This window comes from Dipodomys ordii, unplaced genomic scaffold, assembly GCF_000151885.1.
Source record: "Dipodomys ordii isolate 6190 unplaced genomic scaffold, Dord_2.0 Scaffold52, whole genome shotgun sequence".
NCBI lineage: Eukaryota > Metazoa > Chordata > Mammalia > Rodentia > Heteromyidae > Dipodomys > Dipodomys ordii.
The window spans coordinates 10,006,841-10,026,196 of record NW_012267268.1 but is presented as its reverse complement, the minus strand read 5'-3'; the positions used below and the strand labels follow the sequence as shown (position 1 = coordinate 10,026,196).

The window sequence follows — 19,356 nt, the reverse complement described above, 5'->3', positions numbered from 1 at the left end:
AAGCTTAATAACTCAGCATGAATCAATGTTCCCAGTTGTACAGTGGGAAATAAATAAGTACCTAATCATCTGGTTGTTTGTATTTTTTGTTGTTGTTGTTCATTTTTTGCCAGTCCTTGGGTTTGAACTCTAGGCCTAGGCTCTGTCCCTGAACTTCTTTGTACTTAGGGGTAGTGCTCTATTTCTTGAGCCACAGCACCACTTCTGGCTTTTTCTTGAGCATTTTTATTGGGAATAAGAGTCTCACAGACTTTCCTGCCTGGACTATCTTCGAACCACGATCCTCAGATCTCAGGCTGAGTAGCTAGAATGATAGGCCTGCGACAATGGTACCTAGCAGTTTGTCTGTTGATTATGAGAAGTTTATAGAATTGTGCCTGGTACAAAGTAGGGATCATAAGCGCTATTTTATCACTGAATCACACAATTTCCCAACCTGGACATACTGGTTTTAGCTTACAAAGTCATGCACAGAAGGAAATGGAATTGAAAGGAACAGACTGGGCTTTAATTTGGTCCTTATAAAGAACCACACTATTTGTACTCTCCATAGAGTGTACTATACTTCACTTAATTCATTTGCAACCCATTGCTTGCCACCCAGTGTGTTTACCTGTAGGCACATTCTAGCTACTGCAAATAAGGAAAACCATACAGCTTGTTTCTCTGGGTCTGGCTTTCTTTGCTTAATATATTTTTCTAAGTCTTTCCATTTCATTAGAAATAGTATAATATCATTCTTTCTGATGAATGAGTAAAATTCCATTGACTATATATACAAGAGTCTCTCAATCCATTTAATCATTGAGGGGCATTTGGGCTGATTCCATATTTTGGCTATAGTAATTAATGTACAATGAACTTGGTTGTGCTGATAATTTTAGTGTGACCTTTGTTTGTGCTCTTTTAGATAAATGTCCAGGAATGGAATTGCTGGGTAAAAGCATAGCTCAAATCAAAGCCCAAGAAAATAAATACCAGAAAATGAGTACTTATAAGAGGGTAAGGTGGGACCAAGGGGAAAAGGGTAGAAAAATGAAAGAGGTAAGTGGGGAGAATACAGGGAAGAATTCATGGTATGTACCATAGAAATGAGAAATATGAAGGAAGAGGTGGATCAAAGGGTGGTGTGAAGATGTTGAAGTGATGAGATGGGTCACGATGAATTATACATATTTTTAATGGAAAAAATTCAGTAAATAACCTAAAATTAAAATACTTAAGGGAAGGGGTGGGTAGAGAGGGGTGAGTGAGAATGTAGAAAGAGGTGACAGTGATCAAGATGCACTATATTCATAAACTACTTAGATGAATGACAACTCTTTGTACAACTACTTAAAGATAGCAAAAACATTTTAAATAAATATTTTTAAAAGAAAGGTACAGATTGAATAACAATTAAAGGAAAAATTAATAATGAAGGTTGACCTCAGGACCTAGTAATACCTGTTAGTCTTACCCATCTCCAAATCCATTAATCACTGAGAGATGACTAGGCTATACATTTACTGCTCTCTATAGAGCACAGAGTATTTGGGGACAGGATGTTAAAAGTTTTACTAAAACCTTCCTGAAAAGCTAATCTTGCAGATATTATGTTCAACTCAGACAGCACATTTTTTGTTCTGGAAGGCTGCTTCTCTGCTTAGGTCAGCCCCTCTTCTACCTCCAAAGTTGGCTTTCTATCTATGCTGTACTACATCATGTATCTTCCTGTCCCATAATGATTTGCTTACTGGCTGTCTCCCCAAGCAGCCTGCAAACTGTAGATCTGTAATGATTTATTACAGACCAGCCTTGACCCCTGTGTTTAAATGCAGACAGCTTTTGCCAAACTTAAATTTTCTTAATGAAAACATTGTTATACCATACATAGGAAATACAATTTTGTCATTTTCTTTTGTTGTTTTAGAGTTTGATACCAAGGTATGAGTTCAACGTGTAAATCTTTTTAAAACTTATTATTATTCAGGATGTGATGTAGCTTAGTGGCAAAGTACAATATCCCATATCAAAAAAGAAAAGACAAAAATATAGTAAAAATATTATTTGTCTTCATTCAAGTAACTATTAACAATCTACCGTCTCTCGTGGAAATGAAGGAGAATCAGTGAAACATAATACTGTCTTCTAGCATGACCACAGGAAAAACAGTTTGCCAAGCATTTTTCATGATTTTATTGACTGAGCCTCACCACCTCAAGTGATGAGTATTATTTTAAAGGAACTAAGGTGGATGTAGCAGAGTAACTTAGCCTGTAAGGAAGGAAGATAGAATTTGAATTTGAAGAATATGTCTCCAGAACTCACTTTTAGCCTACTCTTCCAATGACAAAGCCTCTGACCTTGAAACACGAGTGGGTATCCCAAGCTGGCAAAGCTACAATATGTAATAAAGATGCCTGGCATATATGAATGAAAAATATGTGAATGAATAAATGATGTACCCATTGTGTGTGCATTCGGCCTTGAGACAAACATAAGCCAAAACTCAGTGGTGCATGCACATACAATCCCATGGGATGTGGAGATGCTGTCCCAACATTAGTTCTCTTATGAACTTTGCTTTTCGTCTATGATTGGCCCCTTTTCTCATGATCTACATGTCTCCAGAGAAAGTTAAGGCATCACCTCAACTTTGGATAGCATTATTTTTGAATTAATTTGTTTTTGTTTGTTTTTTGTTTGTAATGTCTGTCCTCATGCTAGGCACTCAGAATTTAGACAACTCACTTTTCAGATGACTGATGACAGACTATATAAATGTTGTAATTGGACATTTACAGATGTCAGCAGGAGAGGATTGTCTGTATGATATTCTTCCTGCCCATCACGGTTTTGGAAGTTTCCTCTTATTAGCTACACAACACTGCTCTTCCATGTACTCATCTTTAAGAACCATAAAAATGGAGCCATAATTCATTCCTGTATCCTCAACTCATACCCAAGTCAAGAATAAGAACATTCTATAGGTTCATTTTGTGGATTAAAGAGGTTGCCTTTCTTGTAGCCAATTAACCTCTCTAACCTTCCACATCTTTGTCTATGAAACCAGAACTATGAGCTGAATAAAATACTACAAGTTTTTGGGTCGACAGACTCTGAGAATCTGATGGTAACTCATTCATGCCTTTCTCAAAAGAGTTTTGAAGAAAATTAGAGTGATTTTTTGAATGTCCTAAGCTTCTGGCATTGAGTGAAATCAATCTATTTTCTCTCAAGTCCTAACATTCTTGAGTCTTGAGGCAGTTTTCACTGTAGTTTAAGGAGCTTCTTGAAGAACAGATGTCAGGTAGAATCCTGTATTCTGAATATTCCTAGGCACATGATACTAGCTTAGTGAACAACCTCTGAGGAAGCAAGTTAAGCAATGAGGATCACAGCACAATGGAGTAATAATCATAAGTAGGATTGTCTGAGAACAGAATAGATGAGTATAAAAACTTACTATGTGTCTAATAATAATAATAATCACTCAAACATCTAGTGAAAATTAACAGTAGTATTAATTTTTATCATGTTTTGAGATTTTGGACTATATTATCTTCATTGTTACAACACATTTCATAATATTCTTATCATAACTTTGAAATATGTAGTCTATGTCTTTCTAAATATATGTATGCATATACATATGTCTTTTCCTTACTAAGAAACTGGACAAGTTTTTAATCAATTCGGGGATGGATTTCAGAGCCCATTTGAAATAATATGATTAGAGAGCAGTCAGGTTTATAAATAAAAATGAAAAAAATAAAACCTAGTTATTTAGAGAAAATGATTCTAATATAGTCTTTATTAGGTCAAAAACAGTACTGGTATTACAGGTCCAAGATTAAATAGCCACTTACTCATCTTTTATGTTTCTAGGCATTTTGCATGCGTTACGTATTTCAGTCCTGACAACTGCCTCAGAAGATTTACAAATGATACTGTATCATTACCATCTTTCCAACAATACCCATGGGAAATAACTTGTTCTTTATTCTTCCATTCCACTTGAGGCAGAACCAGCCCCACTCCCGGTTTTATGGGTAGCCCTGGTATAAACCATCTGCATTTTTCCTCCCTGACCATAGTTGCAGACAAATAACATATCAGGAGTACTGAGTCAGCTGGGAAAGAAGGGTTTGTACTGTAGATACATAGCTAGATTTAGACAAAAGAGGATATTCAAGTCAGGGGAGAGAGAGAGACAGAGAGAGAGAGAGAGAGAGAGAGAGAGAGAGAGAGAGAGAGACCCAGATTACTGATCCTTTATTAACTCCTGAATTCAACCAGAACTACAGAAAAACCCTCTTTCTTGTACTCATTCATGAACCTCACTATCAGAGAATTCCCATGCTTGTGTCTGCCAGTTCAAATTGAGGATTTTTTAAAAGTTGAAGTTAAATACATCCACAGGTTTCTGAGTATCACCAACCCTCTGATAGATAAATAGACAATATATTTATAAGTTAGATCATTAATTTATTTGGAGGAACAGAAATTGGAACACACAACATTGACTCTGCAATCTAGGTTCTTTCTCTAATGTCAGATGCTATCTCCTCCTTCAGTACACTTCACCATCTGTTTCTACCTGAAATCATTGTCATAAAAATGTAACTTTTCCAAATCTTTTCAGCAATACATTCACTATAACTTTAGAACATAGTGAAAGGTCTTCCTTTTTAACTTGGATCCCAAGGTGACAAGATTAATATGCATTGGTTGGAAGTGGGCCCAAAGAAATTGGCTGAAATATTCATGGGAACCTGCTTTTCTCTGTCCAATAACTTGAGTGCACCAGTCTCAGAGCTGGTGTTTGAATAGTCATAGAGAAGTATCCCCTATTCCTTGGGGATGGGAAGCAAATCTATTCTGAGGCACTTCAGCTGTTAAAAGGCCCTTTGCTTTCCAAGCTAGTTGGTTTGTAGGGGTTTCTTGCTCTGAACTCTTTAGAGTAAAAATCTCACCTGTCTATAAGGATTAGTATGAGATTAACTGTAAGTAACAAATGTAAGTTTGAGCATTTCCCCTCATAAATTAGATTAATAATTAATTGTAAAAACTAATAATCTTAAGAACCATGAGACCAAGTACCTGTTTTATAACAGATTTGCTTATATATTTTGGAGTTGCTGTGATCAAATCCAGGGCCCTGGGCATGATATACAGTTTCTCTACCATTGAGTTATATCCTCAGACTACGCTCTTGCACATTTTAATGTTTTTAGATAAAATCTTGTTCAGAAATGCAATACTGACAAGTCAAGTATATGCCAAACATTTACTTCTACAGTTCAAATCTTTTATAAATTTAAACCTATCTGCATATTTAAACACATTTTTCATGACCCAGCTGGCAAACTATAGTAACACAGAGTACAAACAAATTGGACATTGATATGTAATTAACATTAAATCATCACTCATTATCTTGTGATAATATACCATGACATTTGCCACTGCTTTAATGAGTTAAAAGGCTTTAGGGCCTGATTTTTATTCAATTTGCATTGAGGTTATTATTCCTATATTCTGAAATGTTTGGCATTCAACCCACATTGTTATATCCTGGTAAAGTTAGGTATTTTATTTCACACCGTAGCAAAAAGAGTTTCTTGCCATTATTAGTGTACATAATTTAAGTTAATGGTGGTAAAAACTACCAATGAAGAAGTTCTCTTTCCTATTCTGTATGCTGTCATGGCCATAGAACAAACACTAAACTATTTGTTGATGTGCTAGAGACTTACACAAATATCTCCATCATCTTCTCCAGCCAATATGCTTGTCTACTTTCTGTGGCTTTCAAATCCCCAACTCTGGGCAGATGCCAGTGGTTCATGTCTGTAATCCTAGCTACTCAAGAGGCTGAGACCTGAGGATCTTAGTTTAAAATGAGCCTGAGCAATAAAGCCTGTGAGACTCTTATATACAGTTAACTACCAAAAATGCCAGAAGTAAAGCTGTGTCTCACATAGGAGAGTGCCAGCCTTAAACATAAAAGATTGAGGGCAGTGTCTCAGCCTTGAGTTCAAGCTCTATGACCAGCATATACACACATGCACTCTCTCTCACACACACACATAACACACACACACACACACACACAGACGCACACACACTCACAAACACACATATTCAACTGTGATATAGAGACATTGATTATGCCTTCTACTTCATGAAAACACATCAGTGTTGTGGTGTTGTCAATTTCCTCATTCAAACTATAGAAAAACATCACATCCATCTAGATAAGTACCACACAAGAAGAAAGCAGGAGTCATCACAGTCATGTAGACAATACTGGCTAGGTGGGGTAAAGTCCAATCTGTTTATAAGCAATAGGGGTACTCTAAATGAAGAGGAGCCCAAAATAATAGCAACAAGTGTCTAAAAATGTGTGTACATATGTGTATGTGTATGTACTTTTGTGTTTTGTGTAGGTCCTAGAGATTGAACTCAAAGCCTAGACTCTCTCTCTCAGAACACTAGTGCTCTATCACTTGAACCACAGCTCCACTTCCAACTTTTTGGTAGTTAATTAGACATAAGAGTCTAATGGGCTTTCTTGGCCAGTCTGGCTTCAAATTACATCCTAAGATCTGAAACTCCTGAGTAACTAGGATTAAACACATGAGCCACTGGCATGCTTGTTTTTAATGATCATCACTAACAAGTAATTCTAAGCTTTGTAAAAGATAAAACATTTGTCAATCAATAAATCTTTTGTTGGTCTACATTTCAACAGATACTAATCTTTATACTGCTAACTTTCAATAATATATATGTTGACTTCAAACCACAATAATATATGGCTTGACATTGCTAACAAATATGATAATTTCTGTGAATGAAATTGAACTCAGATAACTCCAGGTATCTTGTGCCCTCCTAAACATGTACGATGTAATATGTATTTGTTTTCGAGAGTGAGAGCTCAGCTTCTGACTTTTCATTTATGTAATTTCTTTAATGTCATGGTTGAAACTTGAATCTCACTGAACACATACATAGCTATAGGACAAGGGTTTGAAGATGCAACTTGTACACTTATGCAACTTATGCAAGTTCAAGCTTTGGAAGCTTCCTTCAGTTTTTAAAAGAAGAGAAATCCATGATGAATTTTGTGGTGAAAGATATTCTGTTAGAATTATTTTAATTACAAAGAGAGTTGGAAGTCACTAGAATAGACTGAAAAAAATCAGGACATTATTATGAAATACAATTCAAGAAAAATAAATTCCTGAACTTTATTATAAAATAGATTTCTTACATATGTGTACCAAAGATATTCTTATGTTTAAAATATTTCATAAATATTTGCATATCAATACCTTTATATAGAAACAGATTTAATTTAAAATGAATAAAATGTGTTCTCGGTTCAATATAAAAGAGGATAGATTGGAAAATATGATTTAGATTCTCTTTTGAACAAAAACCTGTATAGAAAATCAATTTTGATGAATTCATTGACATATTTGCAAAAATAGAGACATTAGGACCAGAAATTTTAATGTCATTATTATTGAAATATAGCAATATGTTGGTATCCTTTCTCACAAAAATAAATTAATTAACTACTGTATTTTGTGTTCTCTTTTCTGGAACTTTAAAAAAATACAATTTTGTTAGCATGATTATATACAGAATATTCAATGGCAGAAAATTTCCCAATCAATGTTTATACTGTTTTTCATTTCAAATCATGTTTACTATTGAATATAAACCATACACAGGAAGGAGGTTTGTCCTAGAAGACAGGTATTCTGATATTTAATTCTGTGCCTACTATACTGTTGGTTATGGGGAAGAAGTAGAGAAAAGAGATGAATTGTCACTGCAAGTCATACTCTTCTGGTAGTGGGAGATTAGTCAGGAAATTACTTTGGAAATACAAATACAACAAAATGTGGATACAAAATATGTGCAGAATCCTAACAATCATTTCTGTTCTCCATAACATGTATGGTTCTACAGTATGGAAGCTTCAAGTCATATGTATAAAAGTGTTAATGGCCCAAACAATGGTGCTTACAAGTATCCATGAAAATATTTACAATGCACATTTTGGGAGTTTGGCAGCACTGGGCTGTATACTAAAGACCTCATGCCGGATGAATTTGTTTGCTCAGCTGATGCTCCTTTACCACTTGATCTACACTTCTATGATTTCTTAATTTTGGAGATGGAGGAGTTCCATGACTTTTTCTGTTGGGCTGGCTTCCAACCAGAACTCTTCAGATCTCAGTCTCCTGAGTAGCTAAGATTACAGGCATGATCCACCTGTGCTCTGCTAGAATGCATATGTTTTATAGTAAATTATAAAGCATTCGAAGGAAATGGAAATTATCACTGCTCTTTTACCAATGTTCAATTGTACAAATATTTATTAGTGCTTCATAGTCAAGTTAATGCAAACCTTTGTTCTCTTGACCAGTGACATTCAATTCTTAAGTGGGACACTTACAGCTCATTTCAAGTCTGATGAAGTCTTTCATGCCAAGGTTTTCTAGAAAAACTCCTGATAAAGCAGTGGTTTTAAAAAAGAAGGAAATATCAGCACTGAACTCCGCATGGAAGGTAGGAAAGTGGAGATAAGAGGCTTCAGTGTAAAATGAGACAGCATTCCAGAAGTGTCCTGCAAGTGAGAAAAATCCTTCAGCATGGTTTGCTGTTTTCAATGGGGTATGGGAAGCACTGGGCAGGTGGATAATTGTTAAGACATTCTGCAGGGGAAAGGGATAAGAGAATAAAAGCATCTTATGTTGGTGGAATGCAGAGAGAAAGCTTCTTTCAGTTTAGTACTCACGGTCACCATAGCAACGTAAGGGACCAATTCTCCAAGCAGCTTCTGAATTTGATCTGTTGGTATCAGTGATGACAATCTGAGTGACAGGCAAGTGGTCTTTGAATGAAAGAAAGCCAGTATCACTTGTCCTGTAAAAACATAAATTAAAAAAAGAAGACAACACACGGTTAATCTATAAACTCAATGCAGAGGCTTCTCTTCTTTAAAGTGATTTGGGTTGGTTGCCTCCAGGCTGGTATGGACAGGAACATCTTTCATCTCAGGAGTGTATATAAGATACTGACATGCCAATTACAAAACCCATGGATGTCTTCCAAACACCATTAAATTTTACATCTTCCCCAACTGTGTTTGCAGACGCATAGATGGTGTACAGAGATTGCCTCTGCTTATCGTGGCTAAGAGAATTCCACCTGCCCAATGCAGTGCTAATGGGACTTTAATCATCACCTCATGTTCTTTTGAAAAATGGTCTATCTCAGTAACTAACTTGAAATAGATATCATATGTCCTTCTCAACAATCACACCAAAGGCTGTTTCAGCCACCTGCCAACAGGTTTTAATAAGCTTTGTATGGTTCTTATCACCTTTTACCTCATGCAATTACAAGTCTTTGTAGTGTCTGGTTGCTTTCCTATTTTGGTCTTCTTTTTAAATTTCCTTGTTGTTAATGATTCTGGCTTTATTCTCATTAATTATGCAAATAAGAAATTGACTGGTTACCTTTTGATAAGGAAGTTTAAAAAGAATAGAGCTAAAATTTTATCTTCTGGGTTTTTTTTTCATGGTGATGACTAGATCTTTGATAAAGGAAAAATCAGAAGGAAGAAACTAGCATTGAATGTGCAAGTATTTTTAGTCTTTTTTTAAATTTTTAGTCTTAAATACCATAGGAGGATATATTTTTTCCACACAATACTCCTATGCAGTAGGTACCACTATCCACATTTACAAATAGAGAAATAAGCGTAGAGATAGTAGGTCACTTGACTAAGTTTAAATAGCAAAAGGTGAAAGAAGTTGTATTTTGAATTAAGTTGCATCTTTCTCACATACCAATAGTCTGGGCAAATAATTTCATTTCTGAAATTTTCAATGTGTTTAATTCTTGATGTTGTTGCTGTTGTTTTTGTCTTGTTTCACCATATAACTCAGGCTGGCCTAGAACTCACTATAATAGCCCACTGAAGGCCTGGGATCACAGGCATGCACAATCATTTCCAGCTAGTGAGTTCAGTTTTTAAATGGAGCCATATCTGCATAGCAGCACATACAGGATTAAATGAGATAATAGTGTCTGGGACCATGTTGCTTATTCTATATTAAATACTCAGAAATGATGGAGGTGATGGAGGTGACAGAGAACCCTCTATTTCATTCTTGAAGTACTCTGGGCCCTCAGGCAAAATAACTTACATTTTAGGCATCGATGATTCTATATTGGAGAGCTCTTACAACACAGCACATGTGGAAAATTAAATTTTAAGATTTAGTATTGAACTCATGAGATCTGGATAAAAACACTTATTAATTTATCTTGGTTATAAATAAATCAAATATTCACCTACATATTCTCTCCTTCCAGGCTATTAGCCAAAAATGTGGGAAAATGCATTATACAATATCTATCATTAGAGAGACATAATTAGAAGCTATTCAAATGGCCTAGAATAATAATGCCTTGTTTCAGTTTGAGGGCACATCTATAAGTGTTGCATAAACACAGAAGAAACTTCCCATTAAATTCCAATTGCTTTTCAGGAAGAGATTTTAAAGCAGATTTCAAATACTGTAAGTGGAAAGAGGGCTAAATCTCAATGCTTTGCTGAAGAAACTCTTCAAAGCTATAGGATGCTGTTTCTTTCTATTTTTATCTTCAGGGTGAAAATTGTGGATTCTGAATTTATCCACTGTTGTGATGTCTGTCTCTCTTACACACTAAGGCATCTTGTCTACATCAATTTGCTGTTCTTGGGTCAAATTGTGGCACCTACAAATAGCACTCTAAGAATAAAATCTCTTCCAAATGATAGAGGAAAAAAATAGCATTTAGTTTGATCTGGTAACACACATTACCAAGAACACATTTTTATCTGAAAACTTAAGAACAAATCCTCAGTTGCTCTCCAAATTTGTTTAAAGCATCAGAAATAGATACAACTCCTATAGAAGCCTGGGAAGTAAAAAAAAAATCTAAGCTTGTATTAGATATGATATTTATGAATGGAAACACTACAAAGTAACCCTTTTCTTTGTACAACTAATATATGCCAATAAATTTTCATAATAAAAATTTTAATGAAAAAAAACAAACAAATAGAAGATAGCATCCATTTTCAATGTCAGGGATGAAGCTGTGAAACAGAGAAAAAGTTAGTGTTTTTGTGTTTTTCCTTTTGGGTAGGGCTGTGATATCCACTTGAAATAGTTAATCATGCAAAATATTAATATAAGTCCAATGGACCAGACCGGGGAACCAAGTGGATTGGAGCGGTGAGAACGACAGCTGTGCTTCCTTGGTTGGTGAGGGAATAGAGCCTCAAAGCAGGGCATTCTTGCTGCATGGACAAACTTTCCAGCAGCTGATCCCATCCCTGAGTGTTAACCAATCCTCAGTAGTGTTGCACACTACACCTTATCCCACTTGGCTGGTGCCCAATCTCCTAGTCCCAGGTGAGGACTATTTCCTCATGAACATAGTTCAGGGATTCCTGCAGCATTGACTTTCTCTATTTCTTGCAATCCAGCCCACCAAGAACAGGGCACACACAAGGTGGCCCATTACATTACAAAGAAAGCAAAGAAGGCTAGAGCCCTCCTAGAAGATAGCTTCATCAAGGCAGCATCTCATGTAGCTACCTAGAATATAGGCAGCCAGTTAACCAGAGAAGTTAAAGCCCATGGCCTAGTGATCCCTTTTCCCAGATATCCAGAATACACTAGTTTAACCAAAGTCCCTCGGGTGAGAAAGAAAGGCCCTGCAGATGCATTTGATAAAAAAAAAAACAGTAAACAGAAAAAAAAAACAAGCAAACATCTTTTTCTTTTTCTCACTGGAAAATTTTGTGAGATTTTATAAAAAGATTTAAACATCTTCACAGAATTTTTTTTAATTTGTTCAAACAATACTGTGTTCACGAGATTCATGTAACTCAACAAACCCCTTGACAGGTCAACACTTAAACTATAGGCAGTTGAGCTACCTGTGGAAAATGGCATAATTTTTTACATACTGTTAGGGAAACACTGAAAATACAGTTAGGTTTAATTCTATTAATAAATAACATGTATGATTCCAAAAAAAAACAATAAAATGATGGTTGGGAGACTGGTGTCTCACATCTGTAATTCTAGCTACTCAGGAATCGGAGATCTATGGATCTCCATTTGAAGCCAGCCTAGGCACAAAAAGTCGGTAGGACTCTTATCCCAAAATAACCACCAAATATATGCAAGTGGAGATATGGCTCAAGTGGTAGAGCACTAGCCTTAAGCAAAAAAAAGCTAAATAAATATGAGAGAGTAGAGTTCAAGCCCAGTACTGGCAGAAAGGAAAGAAAGAATGAAAGAACAAAGGAAAGCAAGCAAGCAAGAAAGCAAGCAAGCAAGCAAGCAAGCAAGCAAGCAAGCAAGAAAGAAAGAAAGAAAGAAAGAAAGAAAGAAAGAAAGAAAGAAAGAAAGAAAGAAAGAAAGAAAGAAAGAAAACCTAACATGTAAGACACTGGAGTAATCTTGATGGCCTTTTTGGTGTGTTTTAGTAAATATAAAATAGTGGCAGATATGGCAGTAATTATTGATCAGCAGAGAATCTTTGCCTATAGATTAAGTTTTCTTCACTCTTCCTTTGGAAGACTCTGTAAGACTTTGTAACACTATCATGGATAGATGATTTTTGTCATAGTAAAAAAAGTATATCCACTGGACAAGAATGGCATGAGTTGAATTCAATGTCTCAATCTTCCAACTAGATAGTATCACTGAGGTTACTCTTGGTCAGTTTTCTAAGCTTTTCAAAGAGAATAATAATCATAAGAGGATAATGCTGTATATGTGAATGCACATAGTAGATAGGAAGTATTGCACTGATGAACACATAAGAGGATTTTAGTCAATAATAATTGAAGTTTTATTGTTCCAGTACTGTTTAAATATAAAGTACTAATGCCAATGAAGGGAATCCATGTAAAGGAATTTTATTGTTAGAAAGACTGACCAGAGTTCCCAACTGAGGTTTTATATAGAGGAACAGACACCTAGCTTTCTAGAAATATGCATGGCCTAATGAAAGATCATGGTGTCAACCAAAAACTTACACAGTCTTTCTAATAATAGCACAGTTTTAGTCAGCATACATTTGCCTCACAGTTTAAATCTTGAGGTTTCATTAAATTTGTGGGACACAACTGAAATGGGAACTACTGATTTCCTGTAACTAACTTGGAGTAAATTACCATGAAATGCCATATGATGCTGTTAATTTGAATCTACCAATGTTAATTAACTGTTGCTCTGTAAATTATTGTGTTATATTTCATCATGGAATAGCAACACTGCAACATGGTCATCTTTAACCATACTAAACTCATCAAGATGGATAATGTGTCCTTGCCTTGAGCTGAACAAATAACATACTGCACCTATTCCAGATAATTTGAGAAAGTTACAGGAGAAACTTGAGACCTCAGATTCATTGGAAACCCTTTTGTGCATCTGAGTGACTTGACTTCCAGAGACCCCTTATGACCTTCCTTTGAGCTGAGATCATGATGCTGTCCACTTCTGTGATAGAGAAAGAGAAATCGCTGGTGGTATGTCTATAAGCCAGCTGCAAGTCAGAAATGTTGTACTGCTGTTGCCAGTTATTTTATCTTAGCTCTAAGTTTAGTAGTCAAGACTTTTCCTTTCCCTCTTTGTCCTTTCTTAGTATTTAGTTGACAAGAAGTTCAGAAGGGGTTAATGAGTAACTTGTCTGCAAAGAAAAGCAAGTACAAGAGTTGGCTGTAGTCACCCACACTAGAAACCAGCTCTATGTCTACCTTACTGTGCTCAACACCTAGCAATCCACGTCTAAAATCTGTGTTTAGATTCAGCATAGAAAGCATAAGGAAGAAGAAAGATAATTGTTTGTAAGGTATTTTTCTATAAACACTTTAGAAATTTTAAATCATAGGGACATTTTATGTAGACATGAAAAAAAAACCAAAATCATGTCTTCATATATGAATACAACAAATAGTTACTATTACGCCATATTATTATTAACAAATTTTGAAAGTCCTGAAGATTTTATAGACATAAAATCGACTAACAATTAGAATCACCTGAGAAGATTTTTACAGATATTATTTCCTGACCATGCTCATGATAGGAAGATAAAAACAATCACTAGTATCTTTCTGAACTTTGATCAGTCTTATCAGGGAACAAGTAAATTAAGTCAGTACTTTTAGATTCTAGAACATACATTTGTGATTTCAAGGTTTCTTAGATACATATTGCCCAAAACATGTCATCTTTATTCCATAGGATAAATAATTTGTTTTCTATAGCACTCCAAATAACATCCTTATCAAAATATCTGTCCAAATACCATCCTTATCAAAAATATCCTCAAACATTTCTTTCTTCTCCATCTTAATCTTGGGTTTTGTATAAAATGAATTATGATTTTCATTAATAAATTGATTATCTATATATTTCTTGTTCATCTTTTGAAAATGGGTGAATATTAAATAGGAAAATGGGCTCAATCGTATTTGTAGGTTATCTGAAGAGTTAGATTCCATGAATTCATAGTCTCTTTCTTCTTGTTGGCTTCAGTATCCCCTGGTCCATTGCTAACATTATGCCTTGCCTTTTGGACACCCATCTTCTTCAGCTTTCCTAGGGTGATTTCTCTTTTCCATTATGCTGTCTCTGCCTGTATCTTCACTGTCCCTCTCTCCAGGTCTTTTCACTCACATGCATCCTCAGCTCTACATCTCAATCTAGTCACTTCACTTTATCCCTTCTCCAGAGCCAAAAGTTTTAAAGGCAATTATCTAGCCAGGTGCCAGGGTTCATGTCTGTAACCCTAGCTAATCATGAGGACTGAGAGGATGGCTGTTTGAAGCCTACTCAGGCAGATACATCTCGAAGATTTTATTTTCTATTAACCAGCAAAAACCAGAAGTGGAAGTGTGGCTAAAATGGTAGAGCACTAACCGTGAGCCAAAAAAAAAAAAAAGAAAAGAAAGAATGGTGGGTGATGGTGGGTCACATCAATGATCACAGCTATTTAGAAGGCTAATACCTGAGGATTGCAACTTGAAGCCAGCCCTGGCAGAACAGTCCATGAGACTTTTATTTCCGATTAACCACCAAAAATCCAAAACTGGAGTTGTAGCTCAAGCAATAGAGCATTAGCCTTGAATAAAACAAGTTAGAGACAGTGCCAGGCCTTGAGTTCAAGCCCCACCATGTTCTGCTGTGATCAGCTACTGAAAACAGTTCCCTCATGGGTAGAAACTGCTGTACCCCAAAGCAAATGTCTATGCACAGTACTGGCAGACTCGGAGTCCTTGAGCTGTCCTCTGTGCATCTTGGGCTGGCCATCCCCATTCTTTCCACACAGCCTTTCTCCACACTAGATACAATTCAATTGATTAGGTTTCAGTTTACTAATTTGCAATCATGTTCCAGGCCTGCAGTCTCTGAGATTACACCTGGGTCACCTTGACAGGAGTTCCCAGAGTCCACAAACTCTTCACTTACACATTCCAAAGCAATCTCTTGGTTTATTTCTCCTAGACCAATCCATCCACTGCAAAGTGATAATTACCTGTAACCTTTCTTGTATCTTTTTTTTTTTTGAGGGAGTGAGAATCTGGATTGGGGCTTGTAATCAAGGATTTGTACTGCCAAAGCAAGTGCTCCAACACTTGATTGTACCTTCCCCACTTTTACTTCGGTTCTGAAATATTTCTCCTACAATTTCCCAGGCTTGGGACCCTGATGTTCCTATCTTTGTCTCCCAAGCAGCTGGGACAAAAGGTGTGCACTACAAAGTCTGATTTAATTGTAAAGTTTCCTAGAGAAGCACTGTTTGAGGAAGAGAGGCCCTCAGTGTTATTCCCTGACAGCCATCAGACTATGATAGCTCAAGTGATCTGATTGTGCTGGAAAAATATATGTTATACGCTATTCTTTCTGTTGCATATGTATATACATTTTTTCTCAGACTTTAGCTTAATGACAAAAATAATTTTTCCAGGTATAATATAAAAGCAGAGAAAATCATTATAAAAATCATTATAAAAGAGATGACATAGATTTTTAAGAACTAATTACATGTCACATCTTTCATGCATCCAGATTATTGCTAACACAGCCAGTTCTTCCCAGAGACAGGTATCCTCCCTGTCTTTCTTTTTAATAAAATAGAATCTGAAGCTCTGAGAAGCTAAATGACTTAGGTTCTATAGTTAATAACTGACAAATCTCATATTTAGTGGTCCCATTACATAATAAACTTTTACTTAGAGGTCTATTAGTTTTTATATTCAGAAATGTCAATGCTACCAGCAATAACAACAGCAACTTGATAATGTGTTTCGCACATTATTATATTATATTATAATATAATTATATATTATAATATTATAAAATATTAAAAGTAGATGAGATAACATACCTACAAGAAAAATGTGCAAAGACAGGGAATCATTTCTTCTTGTGCATGGTGACAATTTAGAAAGATGAAGAGGCTTTGGGGTGTCAGTCAAGTGTATTGATATTTAAATAGATAACACCTGGGATCTTTGAATATATTATATTTTATTTTGTAATAAAACCTCCCAAAATTTAAAAATTAATCAAGAAACAAATACTAAAAATATGATAAAAACAAGAGGTTTTAATGTACTATGTGATTTTTTTGTTTCCTTTGTGTGTTCTTCCCCCTATGGTATATCTTCTGTTGTCACTGCACTTGATTTTCATATCCTGCACCTTGTATATACATTTGTCTAATTTGGGGAGCGGAAGGAGAATAACAAAACACTGAAAGAAGGACACAGGATGACCCATTGCAACAATGATATCCACAAGAAACTATATTGGAAGTGAAATTTACAACTTCGGGAAGGGGGACCGAGAGGGGTGAGGAAGGGAAGGAATAGTGGGAGAACAACAAAGGAGGAGGTAACAATGCTCAACAAGAAATGTACTCATACCTTATTTATGTAGCTGTAATCCCTTGGTACGGCATCTTTATAATAAAATAAAATTTTTAAAAATGTGATAACTGAGAACTGAAAACTGTCATCAAACTTGTAGAGGAGATTTTTTTTAAAGCAAATCTAAGATGAGGAAATTCATCTAACTGATTTGGATCTTAGTGAAAGCTTCTATTAGTAAGCAATGTCACAGATAAATATGGGATACGCAGGTGAATTCAAATAAAGGCCAGAGTGTCATTGGGTTTTTAAGTACAATTATAATGCTTTCATATACAGAAACAATTAAAAGTGTCAGATAAAATAGTTTATACAAACGAAAGTTTTAATATTGATATACAATTAAGATTCTGGTTCAAATAAAATTTTGAACTGTTCAAATGTAAGACTCCACAATTTTATATATTTGTACAGCTTGACAAATATCAGATGAGATAGAAATTTTAGTCTACATCGTTGTCGCTTGCCAGCTTAAGGAGAAGGACTTCATAGCTAGCTTTCATTTTCCATATCATATAGATCAAAAGTATTCATACTGATTATTTTATCCCCAAAGATGGTGAGATTGTACATTATTCAATAACATTTTTCAAAGTCTCCTCAGTACAATCCTTGGAAAAATATCAAACATTTTATTCTTTCCAGAATTTCCAATAAAATATGATATGACATTTTGACTTCAATTTTTAATCTTTGCTTATAAAATTTTCTCTATTTTTGTAGTTTTTCTTCTCTGGAATGTGCAGTGCCTTTTTATTCCCTTTGCTCATGTAGCCTACAAAATATCCTGTCTTTAAAAACTATAAAGCCTACTCAGGAGAATATTAGTGTAAGCAAGACAGTGACAAGTTAACGTCAGAGTGTGTATGCTCAGGAGGACAGTTCAATCAATAAAACAGAAGTAAGAGAACTGAGAATGTAGTTCAATGGTAGAAACTCTAGTTTCATCCTCAGTAAAACAACTCAACAATGCAGCAGACTAACTAGAAGGTAGAGGAAAGACATAGAACAGATAAGAAAAGAGCTAACCTCCCTCCCCCCTCATTCATTCGATTACTCATTGAGTAGTCAATGCATGTTGAAACTATTGTGTGATCATCCTACTTCTTCCCTGTACTAAGTATTGGCCCTGATTATATTGCTAAATGCATGTGGGAATTTAGAGATGGGTGTATATATAAAAGCCAAATAGCCCTATCGAAATTCCTTTCTCACTGGAGAAAAAAAATTATAAAAACTAAGAAAATTGTTATTTAAAAGTCTTGTAAAAAGACTCACAAATAATAAAATTGAAGGAGTAGAAAGTATACAATATTATGTTTAAATAAAAGCTAGAATCTTGAAATACCCTGGAGTGGTGTTTTCTGTCTTTTCAGGATTCAGGATCTGATCCCCAGTTTAGAAGGTGACCTGATATGAAATACCTTAACTACATCTAGCCTGATAATCCTAGAGGTTCTGAGAAAATGGAAGGACTGAGAGATCAAAGAATGGCCTAGACAAAAATCTAACTAAATAATAAATACAAAGAGAGCAAGAGTCTTTAGGTATAACCAGTCAAGTCATAGGAATGTAGGCCTACCCATATGAAGGGAAAAGCCCTGGGATTCAATTAGACCTGGATTTACACAAAGAAGGCAAATGTGTAAAATGATTAATATTGGAGCAAGTATTTTTAATATTGGATCACTTTTATATGACTTTTTATCAAAGTTATCACTACTAAACACTTATTAAAAAGTAATTAATTTTTATTTTTATTTTGGCAGTTTGTGATTGAATTCACGGCTAGTGCTCTATTGTTTTGAGGTAGGGTTTTGCTTTCTTCCTATAACTTGCTGGGATTTAATCATCCTACATGTGTTTATCTGGGAATGACAGACAAGCACCAATCTGTCTACTCTTCTCCACAGCTGGAATGACAGGTGCATGCCAGCATGCCCAGTCATTTGTTGAGATGGAGTCTCATGAATTTTCATGCCCACAATCCCTGGCTCCCAATGGACTGCAGAACTGGGTTACTGTGCCCAGTTATGATTCATTCCTTAATTGACAAATAAAAATGTATATATTCATATTATCCAAAATAATGTTTTAATATATTTGACAGAGTATCTCTGACTAACAGAAGTTAGTTAACATATTTACTAAATACCAGGAAAACAACCTGTCACATATCAACAGACAAATGGATAAAGGAAATATAGGATATGTAAATGATGAGATATAATTTAGCTTTAAAGAACAAGGAAATTCTTTCATTTGTGAGTTGGATGCCACAAAAGTTTTAAAATCAAGGCTCAGAAAGACAAATAACTGTGGGGGGGAGGGGAAGG

General features: G+C 35.3%; 1 protein-coding gene across 2 annotated transcripts in view; it reads right to left on the bottom strand.

Moving 5' to 3' along the window:
• The window catches only part of Cntnap5 (contactin associated protein-like 5), a 921,488-nt gene that overhangs the window by 138,739 nt on the left and 763,393 nt on the right, over positions 1–19,356 (bottom strand). For both annotated transcript variants that reach the window (XM_013020681.1, XM_013020682.1), the window contains exons 15-16: positions 8,804–8,931; positions 8,462–8,632 (exon numbers count right to left, since the gene is read on the bottom strand). In XM_013020681.1, the coding sequence (XP_012876135.1) occupies positions 8,462–8,632; positions 8,804–8,931 (299 nt within the window). The remainder of the gene's footprint in view (positions 1–8,461; positions 8,633–8,803; positions 8,932–19,356) is intronic.